The following is an 18,643-nucleotide window of genomic DNA, read 5'->3' as shown; positions in this document are numbered from 1 at the left end:
GAGATGATGTCATACAAGGTTGTTACTTATCTAACTAAACCATTGGAGGAAGATCATTTCCCTTCAGTGACTCTGTTTGCAGTATTGCAGTGAGGATAGTGAATTCCCCAGATGAGGCACAAACGCAGCAGTGATCTGTCTGGGATCCAGTTGTAAAGCTGTGTACTTTAACATTTGTTCACAATTACATCCAATTATAGCCGCTTTGTGGAATCGTTCATCCGTGTTTGAGGCTTATTAAATTAGAGATCGACACAGGCTGGGTTTGTGTGTTTGTTGTCGTGTCCTCTGCATGAGTAAGCCTACACGCTAGGTTAAGCACTAAATTGGGTAACTGTCCAGTGACAGCAGACAAACACCTGCTGGTACACATCATACTGAGCCGGGGGAGAGGGTGGAGGAGGGGGGCACACACACACACTGACTGCTTTAATGCTACAAACATTTGGAGGAGTCATTGATACAAGGATTTGGAATTAGAAATGTCGACTTTGAAAGACAAAAGAAAGGAGTATCTGTCTGTGAAGGATCTACAAAAGGTTTTAGACTCCTGTGAGCTCCATCTGAGTCAAATCGACGAGGTCTGGCCCAACATATATATAGGGAACGTGTAAGTATGAACTGTATTATCATTAGAACTCTCTATTGTCTGTACTTGATGCTATTTGATGCTTGTGTTTGTGACGTGACACAATGCGCTGTTTTGAACCTTTTCTTCTTCCATCTCTTTGTCTTGTTAGGGCTATAGCCCAAAACAAGAGTGCTTTGCTGAAATTAGGTATAACTCATGTATTAAACGCTGCTCACTCCAAGCAAGGCAGCATAGGGAACCAAAGCTTTTATGGCAACGACTTTGTGTATTGTGGCATTCCAGCAGACGACTCCACACACTTTGATTTGGATGTTTACTTCCAGCCTGGTGCTGATTTCATTCACAAAGCACTGAAGTCATCACACGGTAAGATTAGAGCTCAGAGTAATGTGTAATCTGTAATGTGTTTTGTTAATGTTAATGTTTGAATCTCCAGCTTTAACCGTAGATATTAACCGTTAAGGATTCTAACAACATAACTGCAGTGTTGATGCAGTTTCCAGTGTTGTCAGATCACATAGTGTCATGTTTCTGTGTTTACATCAGTGCTTCTCAAACGTTTTCTTGCGCCCCCCTTCTATAGATCAGAAGGTATTGGGGGGGACACTTGCCGGTGCCGGTGCCATTGGGCCACCGAAACCACCAGTGTTTCAGGGGCTATAATGCTATAATGCGGAACAAAACAACAGAAAAACAATATTAGACGTGTTTTTACGCACGCGGGTGCCGGGAACGTCTGTTGCCGGCACACCGGTGAAAATCACGGACAACACGTTTTTGCTTTTAGATTATTTCCGGCCACCGGGATCACTAGAATAAGATGACTTTATGATGCACAACTTCACTACATAATCAGAGCTAAACCCAGGTGTGTTCTGATACATGCCTTAAAGGTTTCAGGGGGAGTTACTGGGGCACCAGACCCACTGGTTATGTCAGACAGTGATCCCGGTGGCCGGAAATACTCTAAAGGCAAAAACGTGTTGTCCGTGATTTTCACCGGCAAACGTGCCGGCAACGGTTGTTTCCGGCGCCTGTACGCGCAAAACTGGTTCCGGGTTCCTGGCTGAATTGTGCGTCTACAACTAGAATAAGATGACTTTATGATGCCCAACTTCACTACATAATCAGAGCTAAACCCAGGTGTGTTCTGATACATGCCTAAAAGCAAAAACATGTTGTCCGTGATTTTAGCCGGCAACGGACGCTCCCGGCGCCCAAGCAAAACTGGTTCCGGCGGTTTCCGGCGCCCCCTGTAAAAGCAAAAACGTGTTGTCCGTGATTTTCACCGGCAAGCATGCAGGCAATGGATGTTCCCTTAGAGAATAACCCCCCCGTGATTGTTGCTGCAAGTTGCAACCACACATACAGACCCTTTTAAAGCCAGAACCAGTCCCGGGCGCCGGGAACGTCCCGGGAAACGATCTAAAAGAACTCACCTTTTAGGGATCAATGTTGATATGAAATTTAACTTTGAACAGATTGAGTACTTTTACATTTCCATGGATCTGCAAATCAGCACCATTACTTTGATTTCACATTATAAATCCAACAACTCCTCCGGGAGGGCATGGATGGGATTAAAGTGTTAGAATCTGCAAAGGGACCTTAAATGAGCAAAAGCAGTGAATTATGGGATGTATTTTTAGCTCGCAGCGTGAGTCAAAGCTCATGTAAGATATTAATAAGACAGAGGCCTCTTGCTCATCCTTTTCCTCTCTCGTTTTTTCCAGGAAAAGTCCTGGTACATTGCATCATGGGAATGAGCCGGTCATCCACCTTGGTGTTAGCGTACCTCATGATCTACCATCACATCCCCCTCAAACAGGCTCTGCAGAAACTGGTCCAAAAACGAGCCATCTACCCAAACAAGAACTTCTTGGCTCTGCTGCTGGACCTGGAACTTCATCTGGCAAAGAAAAAGAAGATATGTCAGATCCTGTAACGCCCAGGACTTTAGATGTTTATGGATGCACTCACGTTAAAAACAGAGAAGGTCTTAGCAGAAATACAATTTTTTTTTTCATACTAAATAGCTGTGAAATCAAACAGAATGAAGGGATTTCATGATTGTTTCTGTCGTGAAGCTTGTGACATCGTAGACTTATCTTTTCTTCAGCACCTCATTTTATATTACAGCAGAATGGACCAAATGTCACAAGGTAAAGGTATTGAATGCAACTGTGACCGTTACTGCAACTAGAGACTCAATCTGCAGCAGCACACACGCTTCATAATCCATCATTGTTCACAGAGAAACAATGACAGTTCTTTCATTCGTACTCATTTTACGACAACAAAAGAATATGATCTATGATGTCACCTCCGGAGACATGTTAGGAATGTGCATAAGGACTCACATGGTGCTAAGAGAAATACTTTCATTGTATAGTTAAAGACATTTCAGGTAAGAACACACAACGTACCAAGGAATTGTTTGTTGTATTGAATTGTTCCTGTTTTAAAGTCTGTATCAGTGTGTGTGAGTGTGGATTCATGGATTCTGTTCACTATGGAATGAGGAAATCCTCATTACAAGGGTTACATTCTGTTAGTAAGACGTGAGAGGTTGAATTCATTGAAACCATCTCAAAGTGTTACATTAAGTGTTAGAATAAGTATTGAAATACATACAAATCATTACCCTGGTATCAAATGTGGTATAGAGCACATAATGGCATGTTAAGGATGCAAAATTCAATGTATGGGACTTTGTGAGCCTTCATGGTGACTTGACTGTGTTACCTTGAGTTCTTTGAGAGCGACTTGTGCCTGTAAATATGGAGAATGAAGGACGATTCCACTGCATTCATGCACCAGCTGACCTGTGGATTGAACTGGACTTGAATCGTAGCTGAAAGGGGTTCACTAAAAGGTCAACGATGATGTAATGGTACATCACATCTTCACACAGTCTGAGAGTTATTGTTTCTTATGTGTTTTGACTCCATGTGCCAAATACCAGGATGAAATCAGACTGTATGGATGTGTGTGTATTGTATGTAATTGTGCATTTACACTGAACAACAAAACTAAAAGTAAAGTAAACTTTCTGTGAAAATAAAGCCTCTACTCAAGGTTTCTGCATCTATCCACTAAACAGTCGACTTACTAAACTTACAGACCAGAAGCTGCTGACCTGAAAGCGTTCAAGAGCTGATTTATGTCTGTAAAGGAGAAACGCTGCGGCAGATTGAAGCACAAGTGGCACCGCTGCTAGGGTTCTGTTGCTGTGAAAAGCCGTGTACTCTTCTTCTCCTGCCTGCTGGAAGCTCCGCTAACCTTTAAGGAATGCAGAAGATGATGCCAGAATTATTTTGGGCTCAGATTCAGAAGTTAAAATAGCAAAAAAGGTTGCAGGGCAGATTACAGAGGAGAAGGCAGACAGTTGCTGTCGACCTACATGGAGCTCTTATAGTGAGAGAGAGAGAAAGAAAAGTGTCCAACCAAGGTAAGTGAGTCTAACACAGTAGATTTAGCTATTTGTTGCAGATAGATATCCATTTTGTTTTCGCAGTATTTCTAATTATGGACCAGAGGAGCAAAGTATCTAAACATAGCTCACTAAAGTATTCCACTGGAGTATTATTGTACCAACTTTACTCAAGTAACTTTACACGTCTACTCCACTACAGCTTCATCTAACATCTATATTAGTTGTTTAAAAAGTTAGAAACAAAGTAGCCTGAGCTCAAGAAAAGTTGTGCATTTGTTTGGAGTTAACAAGCAAATTTATGAACATTTTATACAGAATTTGTCGACAAGTTGCCACATAGAATTCCATTTCTACCACTTAGGAAAGACAATCCACAACACAGAATTCTAACTTTTAATTACAATAATAGTCTGCCATTTTTGCCACCTAACAGACTTATGTCATATTAATACTACATTTTCTAGTAATTATGAGATATTATCACATTTGGATATTACTAATGCACAATTAGGCAAAATGCTCACAATTCAAATACACTAAGTTATACAGGTCAGCTCAATAAATTAGAATATGTGGAGAAGTTCATTTATTTCAGTAATTCAAATTCAAATTCAGAAAGGTAAACTCTCATATATTATAGGTTCATTACACACAAAGTGAAATATTTCAGGCCTTTGTTTGTTTTAATGTTGATGATTCTGGCTTACAGCTCAGGAAAAGCCCAAATTTTCAGTTTCAGTCTCTCAGATAATTAGAATATTGTCATTTATTGAGATGCCCCTGTAATTCAGAGATTTTGATTCAGTATCTCATATCATTTAGAAGGTCCATATGGTTATGTACTGTTAAACACATCTTACACTTACACAGATCTATTCTCTTACGGCTTTTATGCCTGCCAGCCAATCGTATGAGGTCTTTCCTGTGGCCATGGTAATATGAGCGTGTCGGCTTGTAAAGACATGTATGCAGCTTGTATATCTACTGTGTGTGTGTGCTGTGATCATATTGTGTCGGCTGATGAATTACCACACTTTCTTCATTTATTAATTTGGCCTTCAGATCCAGATGAACCACATCCTTGAGCCTGAAGAGGGAGGTGTAATTCATAAACCCACCAAGAAGAGGCCTGGAGGAGGTAAAAAGCCAATTTGATTTGCCCTCCGTGTTAACCGCGGGCACTTTCGCATACATAGCATCTTTAATTACACAGAAATAGAGCAGGAAGGACAGGTGAGCCTGAGGGGGGAAGCTGTGAAAGCAGCGCTGCAGCTCAACATGTGCACCAGGGAAATCAGTTCTCTGCCCTGACTGTGGGAGGGAGGGAGGGACGGGCTGTGCTTATAGATCAATGAGGAGGAAGAAGAGCCTGCAGGTACTCTGGGCACATGTTGTACTTGTGCAGAGACACATTTTTCTGCACCTTCATCATCTATAAAACCACATCACGCAGCATATGCTGGCAGAAATACACGTTTCCTTGCCGATACATGTTCTCCCACGCATTCACACAGTCTGTAGGGAGGCACGGATCAGGCTTTTTAAAATTCTAATACATGGATAAAGACTGCAACAGCCACCTCGCAACAATATAGAATTATAGAAAAGCTTAGTTTGTAATTGAAGTGTAAACATGATGGGTTCAACTCAAGTGAACTTAAAGAAATGCTTGCTTCTCTGTACTGTCTTATCTCTTATTATTGTCCTTTGGAGGGTCTAGACAGCCAAACAAAACACATTAGAGATTCATATTATTCCTCTATGCTGGGTTATGTCTCTATGCAGAAACACATCCCACCAGCAGGAGTCACTAGTTCAGCACCAAGGACGAAGGTCTGTAGCAGATTCACACTCATGGTGAACCTGGAGGCCCCCAGAGGCACGGTTGAGTGTTTTTGGAACACACAATCAAATTGGAGAGACCCACTGCCTGCGATATGATCCAACCCCCAGTCTGCAAGGGAACTATCAGATTCTGTTCCCCAGAGGTTACGTAAAACCTTTATAAAATCATAAATCCAAAAAGGAAGCTTCAGGGAGATTTCCTCCAGGGTGATTACACAACCACCAGGGAACATTAGACGCAAATCTGTTGGGAATTTTCTTGGAACCAGTCAATCTCTCCCCGGCAGTTCTTTAAAGGTTCCCATTACTAAACCGATACAACGCCTGGAAAACAGCTAAAAGCAGCAAAGTAGAGGGAACGGAAAGCTGTACACAGGTGGTAAATGTATGTATTTACCCTCCACTGTGTGTGTGTAGTGTGTGTCTTCAGCTGCAGAGATTGATAAAGCTGTCATGATGTTGGCGTGCATCTCCATATGCCAAAGCAGCTTAACAAAAGGTCACTGAAACAGATTTGGTACATACTCAATGACTCATCCCTGTGGACATTACAATGAGCACACACACACTGCACACACACAATACACACACACACATGCACTCTGATTGCTACATTATGTCTCCATACACCAGCGGAATGATAATAAGCCGCCGACGCCTTCTTTACGATGACAATGTGTACGTACACGCTTGTACGGTCGCCGCCTGGAGCTGAATCACACAGCTGCCTAAACGCATGCAAATGTAAAACGCACACTATCAATCCTCTGTGATGCTCACCTGAAGGAGGCATTGAATACCCTTTCTACATAGCTTAGACATTGTGAATAAGGTCCTTAAGTTGTTGTTGTTGTTGTTGTTTTTGTGTTATTTATAGTCTTAGTGGTAGTTGTACACTCTCGTAAGTCAACGTGTCACAGATTTGAATGTGCTACATACTCACCCGACAAATTAAGAGGCCAGCGAGGAAGACAGGATCTGTTACATCCTGTCGCCGACTCAGACTGGATGCAGGATCAGAACAAAGCAAGCTTTCCTGGACGGGCCCCTCAAAGAGACAGAACCAAAAGAAGTCGTCACTCAGTATGCATCACTGTGTCTGATTCAAATTCCCAGTTGAATCCTGTGAACCGTGGTATGTGTCCTTATAGGGAAGAGGTTAGTGGCTGATCCAGGTATGTCCAGGGGCTTTAGCTGCTTGTCCAGCCCTGAGGGGACGGGCAGCAGGTATGAGACGCCCCCAGCCTCAGAGCTCCACAGGCTGATGTGGACAAAGAAAGGGACCAGCACACACATGGATGAGGTCCAGCCCAGGATATACATAGGAGACATGTGAGACTGGGACATTACTACATTTCTACATGTTTCTGTCTGTCTGTTGCATAATTATGAAACGGTTTACTTTGCCAGCTTATGAGTCCACATGAAAGTAGAGGAACCCAGGATCAAGAATGTCCATTACCCCTTAAATTCTTTTTTTTCCCATCTTTTCCATTTGTAAACATAGGATTTTTTTTTTCTTCATGTTTCCATTAAATTCATCATTAATTCATTTATTCTTTGGATGTGGGCGACCCCAAAGTGTTTATATTGAGAGATTGACTCTAAATAATGTATAAATCCTTACTAAATGATTTATTAACCATCAATGGAGCCATCAGTGATGTTTTCCCCGATAATTCCTAAGCATCCCCGGTTGCAGTCTGGTATCCTTATTCCACCTCACAGCTGCCGTGTGTTTACGCTCCGTTCTGTTTACTCCTGCTCCCGTAGAAATGAAACATCTGTCTTGTTCTTATCTCCACTGACAGATAATTATGCTCCTCTCCCATCAGGTATGCAGCCAAAGACAAGAGAGCGCTGCAGGCCCATCACATCACCCACGTGCTCAACGCCGCCGACGGGAAGTTCAACGTGAACACGGGGACCGGCTTCTACCGAGACACCAGGATCACTTATCATGGAGTGGAAGCGTTTGATATGCCTTCCTTTGACCTCAGTCCCTTCTTTTACCCAGCAGCCCATTTCATCAAGAATGCTTTGAGCTCGCCCACAGGTTAGGAACTCTCTCACACTCTTGATACAACATTTATAAGATAACGAGGAGAGAAACCAAGGGTAGCAAACAAAGAGCTGAGGAGTAGACCACTTCAAGTTCAACACCAATTAAAAATGAATGAAAGCAAATGAGTCAGTACAGATGTGTTTGATGCTTCAACAACAAACCTAAGAGGAGGAAATCCACACTAAACTACATTCTAACTGCATTTGAGTGTCCTTACAAACTAAACGATGTACCGCACGTCAGCGTGTTAACAGAAGAAGTGTTTTGGTGTGTTAATGCAGCCCAGAGCACAGCTGAGGCGAGAGCGAGATGAGAAACAACAGCCCAGGCAGACAATGGATCAATATTTGATCCCTCTGACAGCTTTGTTTTCTGATGAACATGTGGGAGTACGCGTGGCTCCAGACCTTTAGTCTTTAACACACATTCACATCAAGGCGTCAACGTTTTTGAAAGAACAGGTAGAGACGTTCAGTTCCCATCACACAAACTCCCAGTTGTGTTCATCATTAAAATGCAAATCAAACACTAAATGTAATATCAAGCTAATATCTTTCCCCCACGGTAATCTTCTCATAAACTCAGACCTCAGCCAGGAAAATTGGTTTTAAATGGATTGCCCTGGTAATTTGTAAGCAACACTTTTATTGGACATGGAAATTACACAATTATATTTGTGGCCTGTGCCGCCTCTGTTATGCAAAGTGAAGGCAGTATCTGACATGACAGTAATAAGATGAGGCCTCCTCCTTCACACGCTGGCTGATCAGCGGCTCCAGTGTGTGCCGGTGCCTGGTAATCCCCAGTGGAAATACACCGAAATACACAAACCGCCAAGACAGTTCAATTACACACTCCTCTGCACCCTAATCCTCAGGTTCGATAAGCAACCGGGGGATTACTGTGTGTAAAAACATTTGTTGCAGTGTTGTGGGGAAACTTTTAGCCAGGGAGTTAGGAGTCCTCCACTTTGTGATGTGTAAGGCTTTTAATACATGAAGGAGAAACACACAAGACAGGTAAGATCACCTTTAACACAACAGTCCAGTAGATGTAGTTCGGCTAAAGCCTTAAAATTAAAGGAAATAACCCACAATTTGTCTCTGAAATGAGTGAAATGAGTCTGAAATGACAAAGGTCATTGGCGTCCGCAATTCTTTATTTCACATTTAATAGAATTGCTTTTGGTTTCCTATGAATCGATTGTTTCAAATTAAAGAATCCAAATGGTCTGGACAAAATTATTGATACCCCTTAATCAGTCATTCTCTCTTCTGCTCTACAGGTAAAGTGTTTGTCCACTGTGCGATGGGCCTGAGCCGCTCGTCCACGCTGGTCCTGGCCTACCTGATGATCCACGAGCACAGGACCCTAGTGGAGGCCATTAAAGACGTCAGTGCCAACAGGAACATCTCACCCAATCAAGGCTTCCTGGAGCAACTCAGAAAGCTGGACAAGAAGCTCCAGTGTCAGGGAGTGCCCAGGAGCTGGAGCCACAACGGACGGACATGAAATACTATAAGATCACCGAACCCTCTCCTGTTAAAATCTGGATTTCTAGGCTTTTTAAGGAGGATATAAATGAAGAGATGACACATTCTAACCTCCACAAGTCTGGTTTTTCCTATCAGATTATCTCTTTAGCAGATTTCTGAAAGAATTTAAAATAACACGTGTATGTATTTGAACAAACCTGTCTGGAGCAACCCTCTAAAAATGGGAATCCTTATTAAAAGTCACAAGAAATTGGGAATAAACCTCAGAAGGCTTATGGATAATCATGAAATGTTGAGACTGAATCGAAAACATGGGAATGAATCCAGATTTTCAGAGTTCTTCTCAACTATTGGAGTGAAATTAGCCATGAGCTGCAAATAGAAACGTGTGTGTTATAAATGGACGTATGGTTATGTGTCCCCTCACAGTCCTCCTAGGAATAAATAGTCCAAAGTGATCCTGGTCAGACCTGTCTGCGGTCTCAGCTGTCTCACTGCAGCACTACACTGAACCTCACAGGCGCTCATTCATCCAATAAGATCAGAGTTTACTGGAACGTCTCTCCAAATGTCGACGTGAAGAAGAAGAAGAAGAAGAGCAGCCGGCAGGACAACAGGCTACAACACCACAAAGGTTCCATCACTCTGTGCAGGCTGTAGGTATGAGAGAAGAGGCGGAGCAAGCATATCAGACTCCACCCACTTGTGTCCTGCTCGGCATTTTGCTGAAGAACAGACGACCTACTGGCTCAGTGAATGAGGTTTGGCCCAACCTCTACATCGGAGACGCGTGAGTCATTTAGAGATGGAGCGTCATTAAAGACATGAACTTATATATAAGTTTATTTATAACCGTATATAAGTACAATCTTTCTGTTTTGTGATGTTTGTACTCAGTGCTACTGCTCAAGACAAAGCCCTGCTGGTGAACATGGGGATTACACATGTGCTGAACGCCGCAGACGGCCCTCAGCACATCGACACAGGGCCCAGGTTCTACAAAGACACAAAGATTCTCTATCACGGAGTCCAAGCAGCAGACCAGAGAGACTTTAACCTGAGCCCGTTCTTTACAGAGAGTGCGGAGTTCATCCACGCAGCCCTGACCCATAACGGTACGAGGACGACATACTACACAGTCAAGAACAATGTTGAGGGCCTGAAATCTGACGTGATGTTTTCTCTCACCGGTACAGGAAAGGTGCTGGTCCATTGTGCGAGGGGAATCAGCCGCTCAGCCGCTCTGGTCTTGGCGTTCCTCATGATCGAGGAGAAGCTGTCTCTCCTGCGGGCGATCGAGGTCGTTCGCAAGCACAGGAACATTCTACCAAACCTGGGATTCCTCAACCAGCTCTGCCACCTGGACTCATGCTTGGACCTGCAGAGGAGAATCACAACATCGTTATAACTTTCATTCTAAAGGAGAAACTCTGATGAACCTTTGAGACGTTACATTCAAATGCAATCTCAGTATCCCGACTTCCTCTGATATGGATTTCTTAATGTTGAGTCTTCGTCTTACAAACCGCAAAATCAATATCACTGAAAATTCATGAATTTCCTTTCTGGTAGTTGGAGCCGTTTTGATCAAACTGCCAAAAAACAATGCTGCTCTCATTTACTCAGGTGTGGAAGTCTAAACTGTTGAAATCCAGCGTCTAACTGTTAAAACTGTGTGTTGTCTTTAACAGGCTTGATATGAGATGACAAAAATCTGTCAGCGTGTTTCTGAGTGTGTGTGTGTGTGTGTGTGTGTGTGTGTGAGTGTACAGATTCAGGTCAGACTTTGAAAAAAAGATGAAACACTGGAGCCATCTTAATAAGAAATGCTCTCCAGAGCTCAGAGAGAGAGGGGGAGTGAGGGCGAGGGAGAGAGGGAGTATGAGAGATGCTGTCAAAATAAAAGGAATTGGATATCACAGGTTTAATGATTTCACTGTCAGAATGAATGATGGCAGAGGATGAAGATATGAGGGAACACTAAAGGAGGCTGTTGGTGTGAAGACTCTGATATGTTAGTAATACAGTCATCATCACACTCTCGCATTTAGATCACTGAACGGACCGAGCATATCATAGAACACTGACTCAAAGACGTGTGCCTAACATCTGTCTAACAGTCTGACACATGTTGGCTGGGTTTTGGCCCTGAGAGGATGAGGAAGATGCAGAACATGTTCCAGGATGTTGCTCTCTTTCTCCCGCAGTCTGAGAGATATGCAGAGAGGCTCCATCAAAGACCGACAGGATTTCCAGCCCCTTCAATTTTCCTGTAAATGCCGAGAATGTTCTGTTCACTCCAGCGGACGCGCGGATCCGTTGGCACGTGTAAACTTTGGATAAGAGCGGCTTCCTGCCAGCCAGCCAGCAGCAGCAGCAGCAGCACGTTAAAGTTGTGCGTTTAGGGGGAAGATGGCAGAGCCTGGGAGGGCTGGAAGGTCAGGGAGCCACATTACAGCCTAAAAATAAACCATCTGTCCATTTGATGCTCGTCACAGAGCGGTTACACAATCTGCCTCTGCTCCCCCCCAGAGAATCAAACCATAACATGTTCTGCTCTAAGGACCGAGGAACAACATGCTGACAAAACCAGCAAAGCAGATTCTCTAGTATGAAAGGGAAGGACGACAAGCTACGGTGAGTCCAGGATGAAGAGGGTTTCACCTGAAATACAGCTCAGGAACCTCACTTAGATTAGAGTTTCTCCTTAAAAAGTTCTCAGTTGTTTTGTAGATCTGAGATTGTCAGAAGAAAAAGTTTTCAGATTTTAACGTTTGCAAAGGAGTCAACAACACAGCCTCACTCAGAAAAAGTTAAGATCGAAGTTTGTCTCTCAAATTTTGGAATGAAAGAGGAAATACTGACGATGATAAAGATGAAATGATCTTTACAACTAAGGGAGGGAAATACTTTGTACAAGAATGTGTTAAAATGCTGTAATGTCTAATCTGAGAGGTTTAAAATAGTGAAACCCATGCTATTTTCTTTAATTTTGAGATAAAATAAGAGAAACTGAATGTTAAAGTCACTGCTTCTGTCAAAACTGCAATATTTCCTCTGAAATGGAGTAAAAGTAAGAAATTCAGCCAGTGAGTAAATCTTCCTTTCTTCCCTGAGGTGATGCATGAACACAACAAAAGCGCAAGTCTGTGCCTGCACACGGAGAAACGCGAGGACAAATGGAGTGTGTGTCTCTGTCCCCTGCAGGTAATGCATCATGTGTGAAAGAAAGCTGCGGTGAGGAAATGTCTTCTCACAAGTCAAAGCCCGCCGGCACCAGGATGAACGTTCCACAGGCGACGGAGGAACCGGAGGATGAGGAATACGTCACGCCCGGAGGCTACGAGCTGGAGAAGATCCTGAACCGTGGGAGTGTGGCCTACACGCCAGTCAGCCAAGTCTGGCCTCAAGTCTACATCGGGGACGAGTGAGTGAAAAAGCACAAAGACTCCATCAGACACCGGCTGATTCCACTCAAACTCACACGGGGTTCGCTCACTTACAGGCAGACGGCGAAGGACAGGTCAGGTCTGAAGAGGTTGGGGATTACGCACATTCTGAACGCGGCGGAGGGGACGTGGAACAATGTGGACACGGGAGCGGGTTACTACGGCGACATGGACGTGGTCTACAAAGGCGTGACGGCGGAGGATGTCGTCACCTTTGACCTCAGCCAGTACTTCTTCTCCGCGGCGCAGTTCATTGACGAAACGCTGAGCAATCCTCAGAGTAAGAGGAGAGACTTAGGAGGGTTGATTGATAAGTTTTGAGCCCGACACAAGGGCGTGATTCTAACTGATAGATTCCAGAGATGCCTAGTTTAGAGATGGACAATTATTATACACATTATAGGTCTATTATGTCTCCCATCGTCTTTAAATCATCCAGAAGTGCAGTAAATTCACCTTTTCTGTCTCCAGATAAGCTGCTGGTGCACTGCGTGATGGGCAGGAGTCGCTCCGCCACGCTGTTCCTGGCTTATCTGATGATCTGTAAGGACATGACGGTGGTGGACGCGGTGGAACACGTGAAGAGACGCAGGCGGATTATCCCTAACTGGGGCTTCCTCAAACAACTGAGAGAGCTCGATGTGCATCTGCAGGAGAGGAAGCAATAGAGAGAGAGAGAGAGAGACAGTGAGCACAGCAACCACGGCAACAGATGAATGACGGGCAACGCCACAAACATTGGACATGTTCAGATATGAGAGGAAGACAACTAACACAAGGATTACTCACTTCTAAATAAACTCTTTTACTGTTATACAGGTGCAGCTCAATAAATTATTATCTGGTCGTCTTCCCCATGATTGTGTCGCTGACTGAACCAGACTGAGAGACAAGAAAAAGGCTCAGGAAACCTCAGCAGGTGATTTGAGTTAACGAGCTGATTAGAGTGAGACACTTTGAGGCTACAGGATTGAACTTTATCACAATATTCAAATTTTCTGAATCTGGGGTTTTCATGAGCTGTAAGCCAGAATCATCAACATTACAACAAATAAAGGCTTGAAATATTTCACTTTGTGTGTAATGAATCTATAATATGAGAGTTTACCTTTTTGAACTGAATTACTGAAAAAAAATGAACTTTTCTATGATATTCTAATTCATTGAGCTGCACCTGTAGATTCCAAATCACACACAAAATGAACTGCTACTCACTTGAACATATCCCAGCATGCATCACTCTTCATCCTGGTCACCTTGGTTGGCCTTATTGGAAATGTAAAAGGGAAATTGTCAGATTAATTAAGTCAATAGTTGCTATTATCATTTAAAAAGTGAAAACAGGAAAACGTGCCCATTATTATTGACCATAAAAAATAGAAATTTGTACCTTATGCATTTGTTTACATCAGCAATATTTACGTATGGTGTGAAAATGACTAATTGGGCCTTTAACCTCCACTTCTCCGCTCCTTCGTGCCTCCAGACCAACATTTGAAAGACGAAAGCGAGAGGAATCGCGTCCATGGTCAATCATAATTTATTCTTATGCTAAAATGTACAGCATTTTTAAGTGACTGACAAAAGGAGAAAAGTCATAAATACAAGAATGTCATTCTGTCGGGTTTGTGTGCACATAGCCAGGTTTTTTCCCCCCCCTGTTCTTTCCAGCGACTCTGTACAGGTACAAAGGCTACAAAAGAGCAATATAAACAAAAACACAAGTACAAGTTGCGTTTTACATGCAATCCATTAGCTTAGTTTGGTCTATTCACAGGCTCTATTCTTCTACACTTCGGTAAAATATAAATCCGACATTTTATAAAGATAGAAAACAAATCTACAGATGGAATGAAAATGTAGCTTTTTAAAGGCATTATGTAAAATATCAACTTTGGACTAAATTTATATTTTCTTTATTGTTATTCATCGTTATAATCATTTACTTCTTTTTAAATTCTGTCAAACACTTCTCGCACATTTTGAAATGTTTCCCGCCAAGCCTTTTCAGGGTACAAACACTGAGATATGCTTTGTTATTTTTGGACAGAAATCAGTCTGCTTTATAAAACAGAAAGCTGCCTCGAGGAGATCTGTTACAAAAGACTTCAGAATTATACATACATCGCAATAAAACCTCTCAAACTCAACAGGAAACAGGACTAAGTTTACATTTTTTACATTATTAGAATTAACAAAATATAGTTTTCTTCTTTCTCCCCCCCCCCTCGTCACGGAGGGAAACCTAATAAAGGCCAAATCTCTTTAAAATGGCTTTGCTATTAAGCACAACACTTGTACAGTACTACTCAATGCACTGTCACTAACAGAGACTGAAGCATGCTAGCTGTCACTTTACAAAATAAGTACAATAATTTAAATATACAAAGGCATGAGTATAGTACAAACTAATTGTCAGCACTGTTAGACAGGTACACTGAACAGGTTCACACCGCCGCCGGCTCCACGTGTAGCAGGCACATTAAATGGCTTCATCAGGCTGCTACGCCGCCGCCGCGACCTCTGAACCCTGCCCGCTCTAAAAGACACATCAGAGACACTAACACTCGTTAAATAGATTTTCATCGTAATGATGTAAGGCTTCACCATTCTGGAGGAACAAAAATACTTCAAATGTAAGCTTCAAAGTTTTGAAATCAATCGATGAAAATTTTTGCATTCTTTCCAAGTGCTGCTGGTTTTTAAGTCATAAACAACAACAACAACAAAAAAAAGACAAAGAAAAACAAAGAAAAAAGCCACACGAGGCCAAATCAGTGCATTTTTCCCAAAACCGCTTAAAATGCACGTGAAGAAGAAGCGGCCCCGGTTACCGCCTGATGAACGGCGCTTTCAGGGACTGCTTGGACATGCCTGTGTTCATGTAACCATGGTGACTAGCTGGAGTGTACACCATGTTGCCATGTGGTGGAGCCTGCATGGGCTGCTGGGGGTATGGCTGTGTTCCCATCATGCCCATCTGCATAGAGTACTGGGGTGATTGGTTCATATAGGGGTGGTTGCCATGGTAGCTACTGTTCATCATGGGCTGGCTCATGCCGTAGCCGTTCATGGCGTTGAGGGAGGTCATGTTCATGGAGTTGACGTTGTAGGTCGGCGCCGGCATGATGTTGACACTCATGTTCATGCGCGGTATGGCGCTCAGCGTCCGGGGCGGCGCCTGCATGGCGACCGTCTGCGGCGCCCGGGCGTACATCTGCTGCTGGTGGTGGGACAGCGGCGCCGACTTGGAGCGCATGGAGATGTGGCCTTTAGAGGTCATCTGGGGCTGGATCCTCTGCGAAGGCGGGATGCCCATGTTGCGCTGGAGCATCATGGGCGGCGGCGAGCTGAGGTTGGGGGGCGGGGTCATGGTGGCCTGCACCTGAGGGTTGGGGACCCGGTGGGAGGACTGGGACAGGGACACCAGGCCGGAGTGCTGCGACGACAGAGACGGGCTGTTTGCATAAGATGTGATGGGGTGCGAGGCCGAGTGGTTGAAAGGCAGCGAGTGAGGGTGATCCATGAGCGTGTTGGTGAGGTGCTGCAGCTTGGCCAGGCTGAGGGTGGCCGACGGCTGGGAGTAGTGGCCGCCGCCGTACTCCCCCTGGTGGTTGATGCGGTCGTAGAGGGCGAAGTTGGGGTTGCCCGACTCGGGGATGTCGGCCAGCTGCATGGGGGCGGCGAAGTTGGCAGACACGGCGCACTGGGCCATGGGCTGCTGCTGGCCGTGCTGATTGTGGAGGCTGTGCTGAGCGTGCTGATTGTGCTGGCTGAGCTGATTGTGCTGGAGGTGATGATTGTGGTGGTGACTATGCTGGTTGTGGGGATTGTGTTGACTGTGCTGGTTTAGCTGATTGTGTTGGCTGTGCTGATTGTGTGGGCCGTGCCTGCTGTGGGAGTGTTGGGAGTGTTGGGAGTGTTGACTGTGTTGACTGTGCTGACTGTGCTGACTGTGCTGACTGTGTTGGCTGTGTTGGCTGTGTTGGCTGTGCTGGCTTCGCTGGCTGTGCTGGCTGTTGCTAGGCGGCCTCTCCACCACCACGCAGCCCTGCGGCGACTTGACGTTGCAGTGCTGCGGCGAGCTCAGACTGTTCTGCTGAATCATGCCACAGCTGCCCGGGTTGACGGCGGCCATTTGCTGGCTCACGGCACAGCTGCTCTGGGCCAGGCCGCTGGGGGGGATGTTGCCATAGGAGCAGCTGTTCTGGGAGGTGCCCGCCCCACATATGCTGCCCCCCATGGTGGAATCGTAGCTGCTGGGGTTCTCGTAGTTCTCCGTCGTGCTCTCGATGCTGCCCAGGTCGCTGAAACCGCTGTCCACCACCTGCTGCGAGTGATCCGACACCGACGGCACGTCCATCATGGGGCTGGTCTCCATGTTGTGGAGCGAGGGCACGGAGATGGCACTGTGGTCAGGGCTGATCTGAGTGTAGCCACTCTCCAGGATGGAAACGGCAGGGCTGTTAACGGAGCGCACGGACTGGCTGGGGTGGGAGTGTGCGGAGGAGAGGGGGCTGCTGTGGTCAGACTGGGGGCAATCATCCAGAGAGGTGAGCTGGGGGCTCTGGACCACATGGGTGTACGTCTGCAGGCTCCTGCAGGCCTCCTGGCTCTCCACACAGTCCTGGAACACATTATCCCTCTCCGTCTCCTGGGTCAGTGACTGAACAGCCTGAGCCGTCTCTGAATCGATCTCAGCACAGATTGGGGGGTTGTCCCTCGGCACAGGACTGAGCGCCGGCCTCTCCGCTGGCGGGGGAAGCGGGCGACCTGGCCCCGGGCTGGGGGGGCTCTCCTCCTCTGACTCAGAGTCCACAGGATTGTCAGAGTCGACAGCAGCTACCGAAGCCTCTGCTACCGCCTCAGATGCTGCCGCCGCTTCCGTTTCTGTATTTACATCCTGGACACTTTCTGCAGTCGTCGCCGCTTCCTTTTCACCACACGGTGCCGTGACAACCTGCCGACTCAGCTCAGAGTCGTTGTCTTCTTTTGGATCTAAAAAAGGCGGCGTGCATTCCGCCACCTCCTTGGAACTCGACTGCGCCTCCACCTTGCTCCTCTCAGGCTCAGCCGTCTTGCTGTGACTCTCGTCTTCATCATCTGCATCCTGATCCTCAACGTGTGTCCGATGCTCAACCTCTTCTTCCTCGTCCTCGTTGTCGTTCTCCAGCGATATTGCAGCCTCGGTACTATGTTCCACATCTTTGGCTGGCGAGTTCTCCTCGTGCTTGTGCTCGTGTTCGCTCTCTTGAGGATCATCCTCAGGTGGATCTAGGGATTCGTTGCTCTCGTCTCGCCTGGGGGTCGACACAGCAGCCGGAGAGCCGGCGGGCGAGCCGGCAGGAGAACCTGCAGGGGAGCCCTCTGGGGAGCCGCGGTCAACGGGACTCTGCGGCTCGGAGGGCAGCAGCTCCGACGTAATGGCTGGACTTGCCGAGTCTCTGCCGGCTCTGCTGCACTCCTCTCTGCTGACGACGTCATGGTCCGGCTCCTCCTTTAGTTCCTCAGTGTGAATGTGGTGCTGCTCAGCCTCCAGAGGCGTCTCGGGGGGAGTGTAGAGGTTGAGCTTGAAGCCCATCTTCCGCTCATTCTTCAACCTCCATTTGGGAGGACCTCGCTTCACTCCTTTGGGCCAGCCTTTCTTCCGCTTCACTGGTCGAGGTCTGCAGGGTCTCTTGGACATCATGTCGCCTCCTACAGAGCAAAGATAACATTTCACTGTTAGAAGAGTTAAAAGCTCTAATCTCTCAAATAAAA

The 18,643-nt window shown here is 45.5% G+C and overlaps 3 protein-coding genes across 7 annotated transcripts in view; 2 read left to right on the top strand and 1 right to left on the bottom strand.

Annotated features, from left to right (window-relative positions):
* Positions 1-482: 482 nt before the first annotated feature.
* Positions 483-9,761, top strand: LOC143001885 (uncharacterized). The gene is made up of 6 exons (XM_076151726.1): positions 483-610; positions 741-958; positions 2,326-2,535; positions 7,025-7,205; positions 7,709-7,929; positions 9,224-9,761. The coding sequence occupies exons 1-6, from the start codon at positions 483-485 to the stop codon at positions 9,448-9,450; spliced, it is 1,185 nt and encodes a 394-aa protein (XP_076007841.1). The 3' UTR covers positions 9,451-9,761.
* A 335-nt stretch (positions 9,762-10,096) lies between these two features.
* On the top strand, positions 10,097-14,492 carry dusp13a (dual specificity phosphatase 13a). Its single transcript, XM_076151725.1, is given in 7 exon segments — positions 10,097-10,224; positions 10,332-10,549; positions 10,631-10,835; positions 11,642-11,706; positions 12,642-12,861; positions 12,940-13,163; positions 13,355-14,492. Coding segments are annotated over 7 exon segments (1,305 nt in total). The 3' UTR covers positions 13,600-14,492.
* The window catches only part of kat6b (K(lysine) acetyltransferase 6B), a 26,070-nt gene continuing 21,834 nt past the window's right edge, over positions 14,408-18,643 (bottom strand). For all 5 annotated transcript variants that reach the window (XM_076151613.1, XM_076151614.1, XM_076151612.1 and 2 more), the window contains exon 17: positions 14,408-18,580. In XM_076151613.1, coding sequence (XP_076007728.1) covers positions 15,714-18,580 — 2,867 coding nt within the window. In that variant the 3' untranslated portion in view covers positions 14,408-15,713. The remainder of the gene's footprint in view (positions 18,581-18,643) is intronic.

This window comes from Genypterus blacodes, unplaced genomic scaffold (assembly GCF_046128005.1).
Source record: "Genypterus blacodes isolate CSIRO-AG114 ecotype Tasmania unplaced genomic scaffold, CSIRO-AGI_Gbla_v1 ptg000055l_1, whole genome shotgun sequence".
NCBI classification, from domain to species: domain Eukaryota; kingdom Metazoa; phylum Chordata; class Actinopteri; order Ophidiiformes; family Ophidiidae; genus Genypterus; species Genypterus blacodes.
Note: the sequence above shows the minus strand (reverse complement) of the source record. Positions and strands in the feature narration are given on the sequence as shown.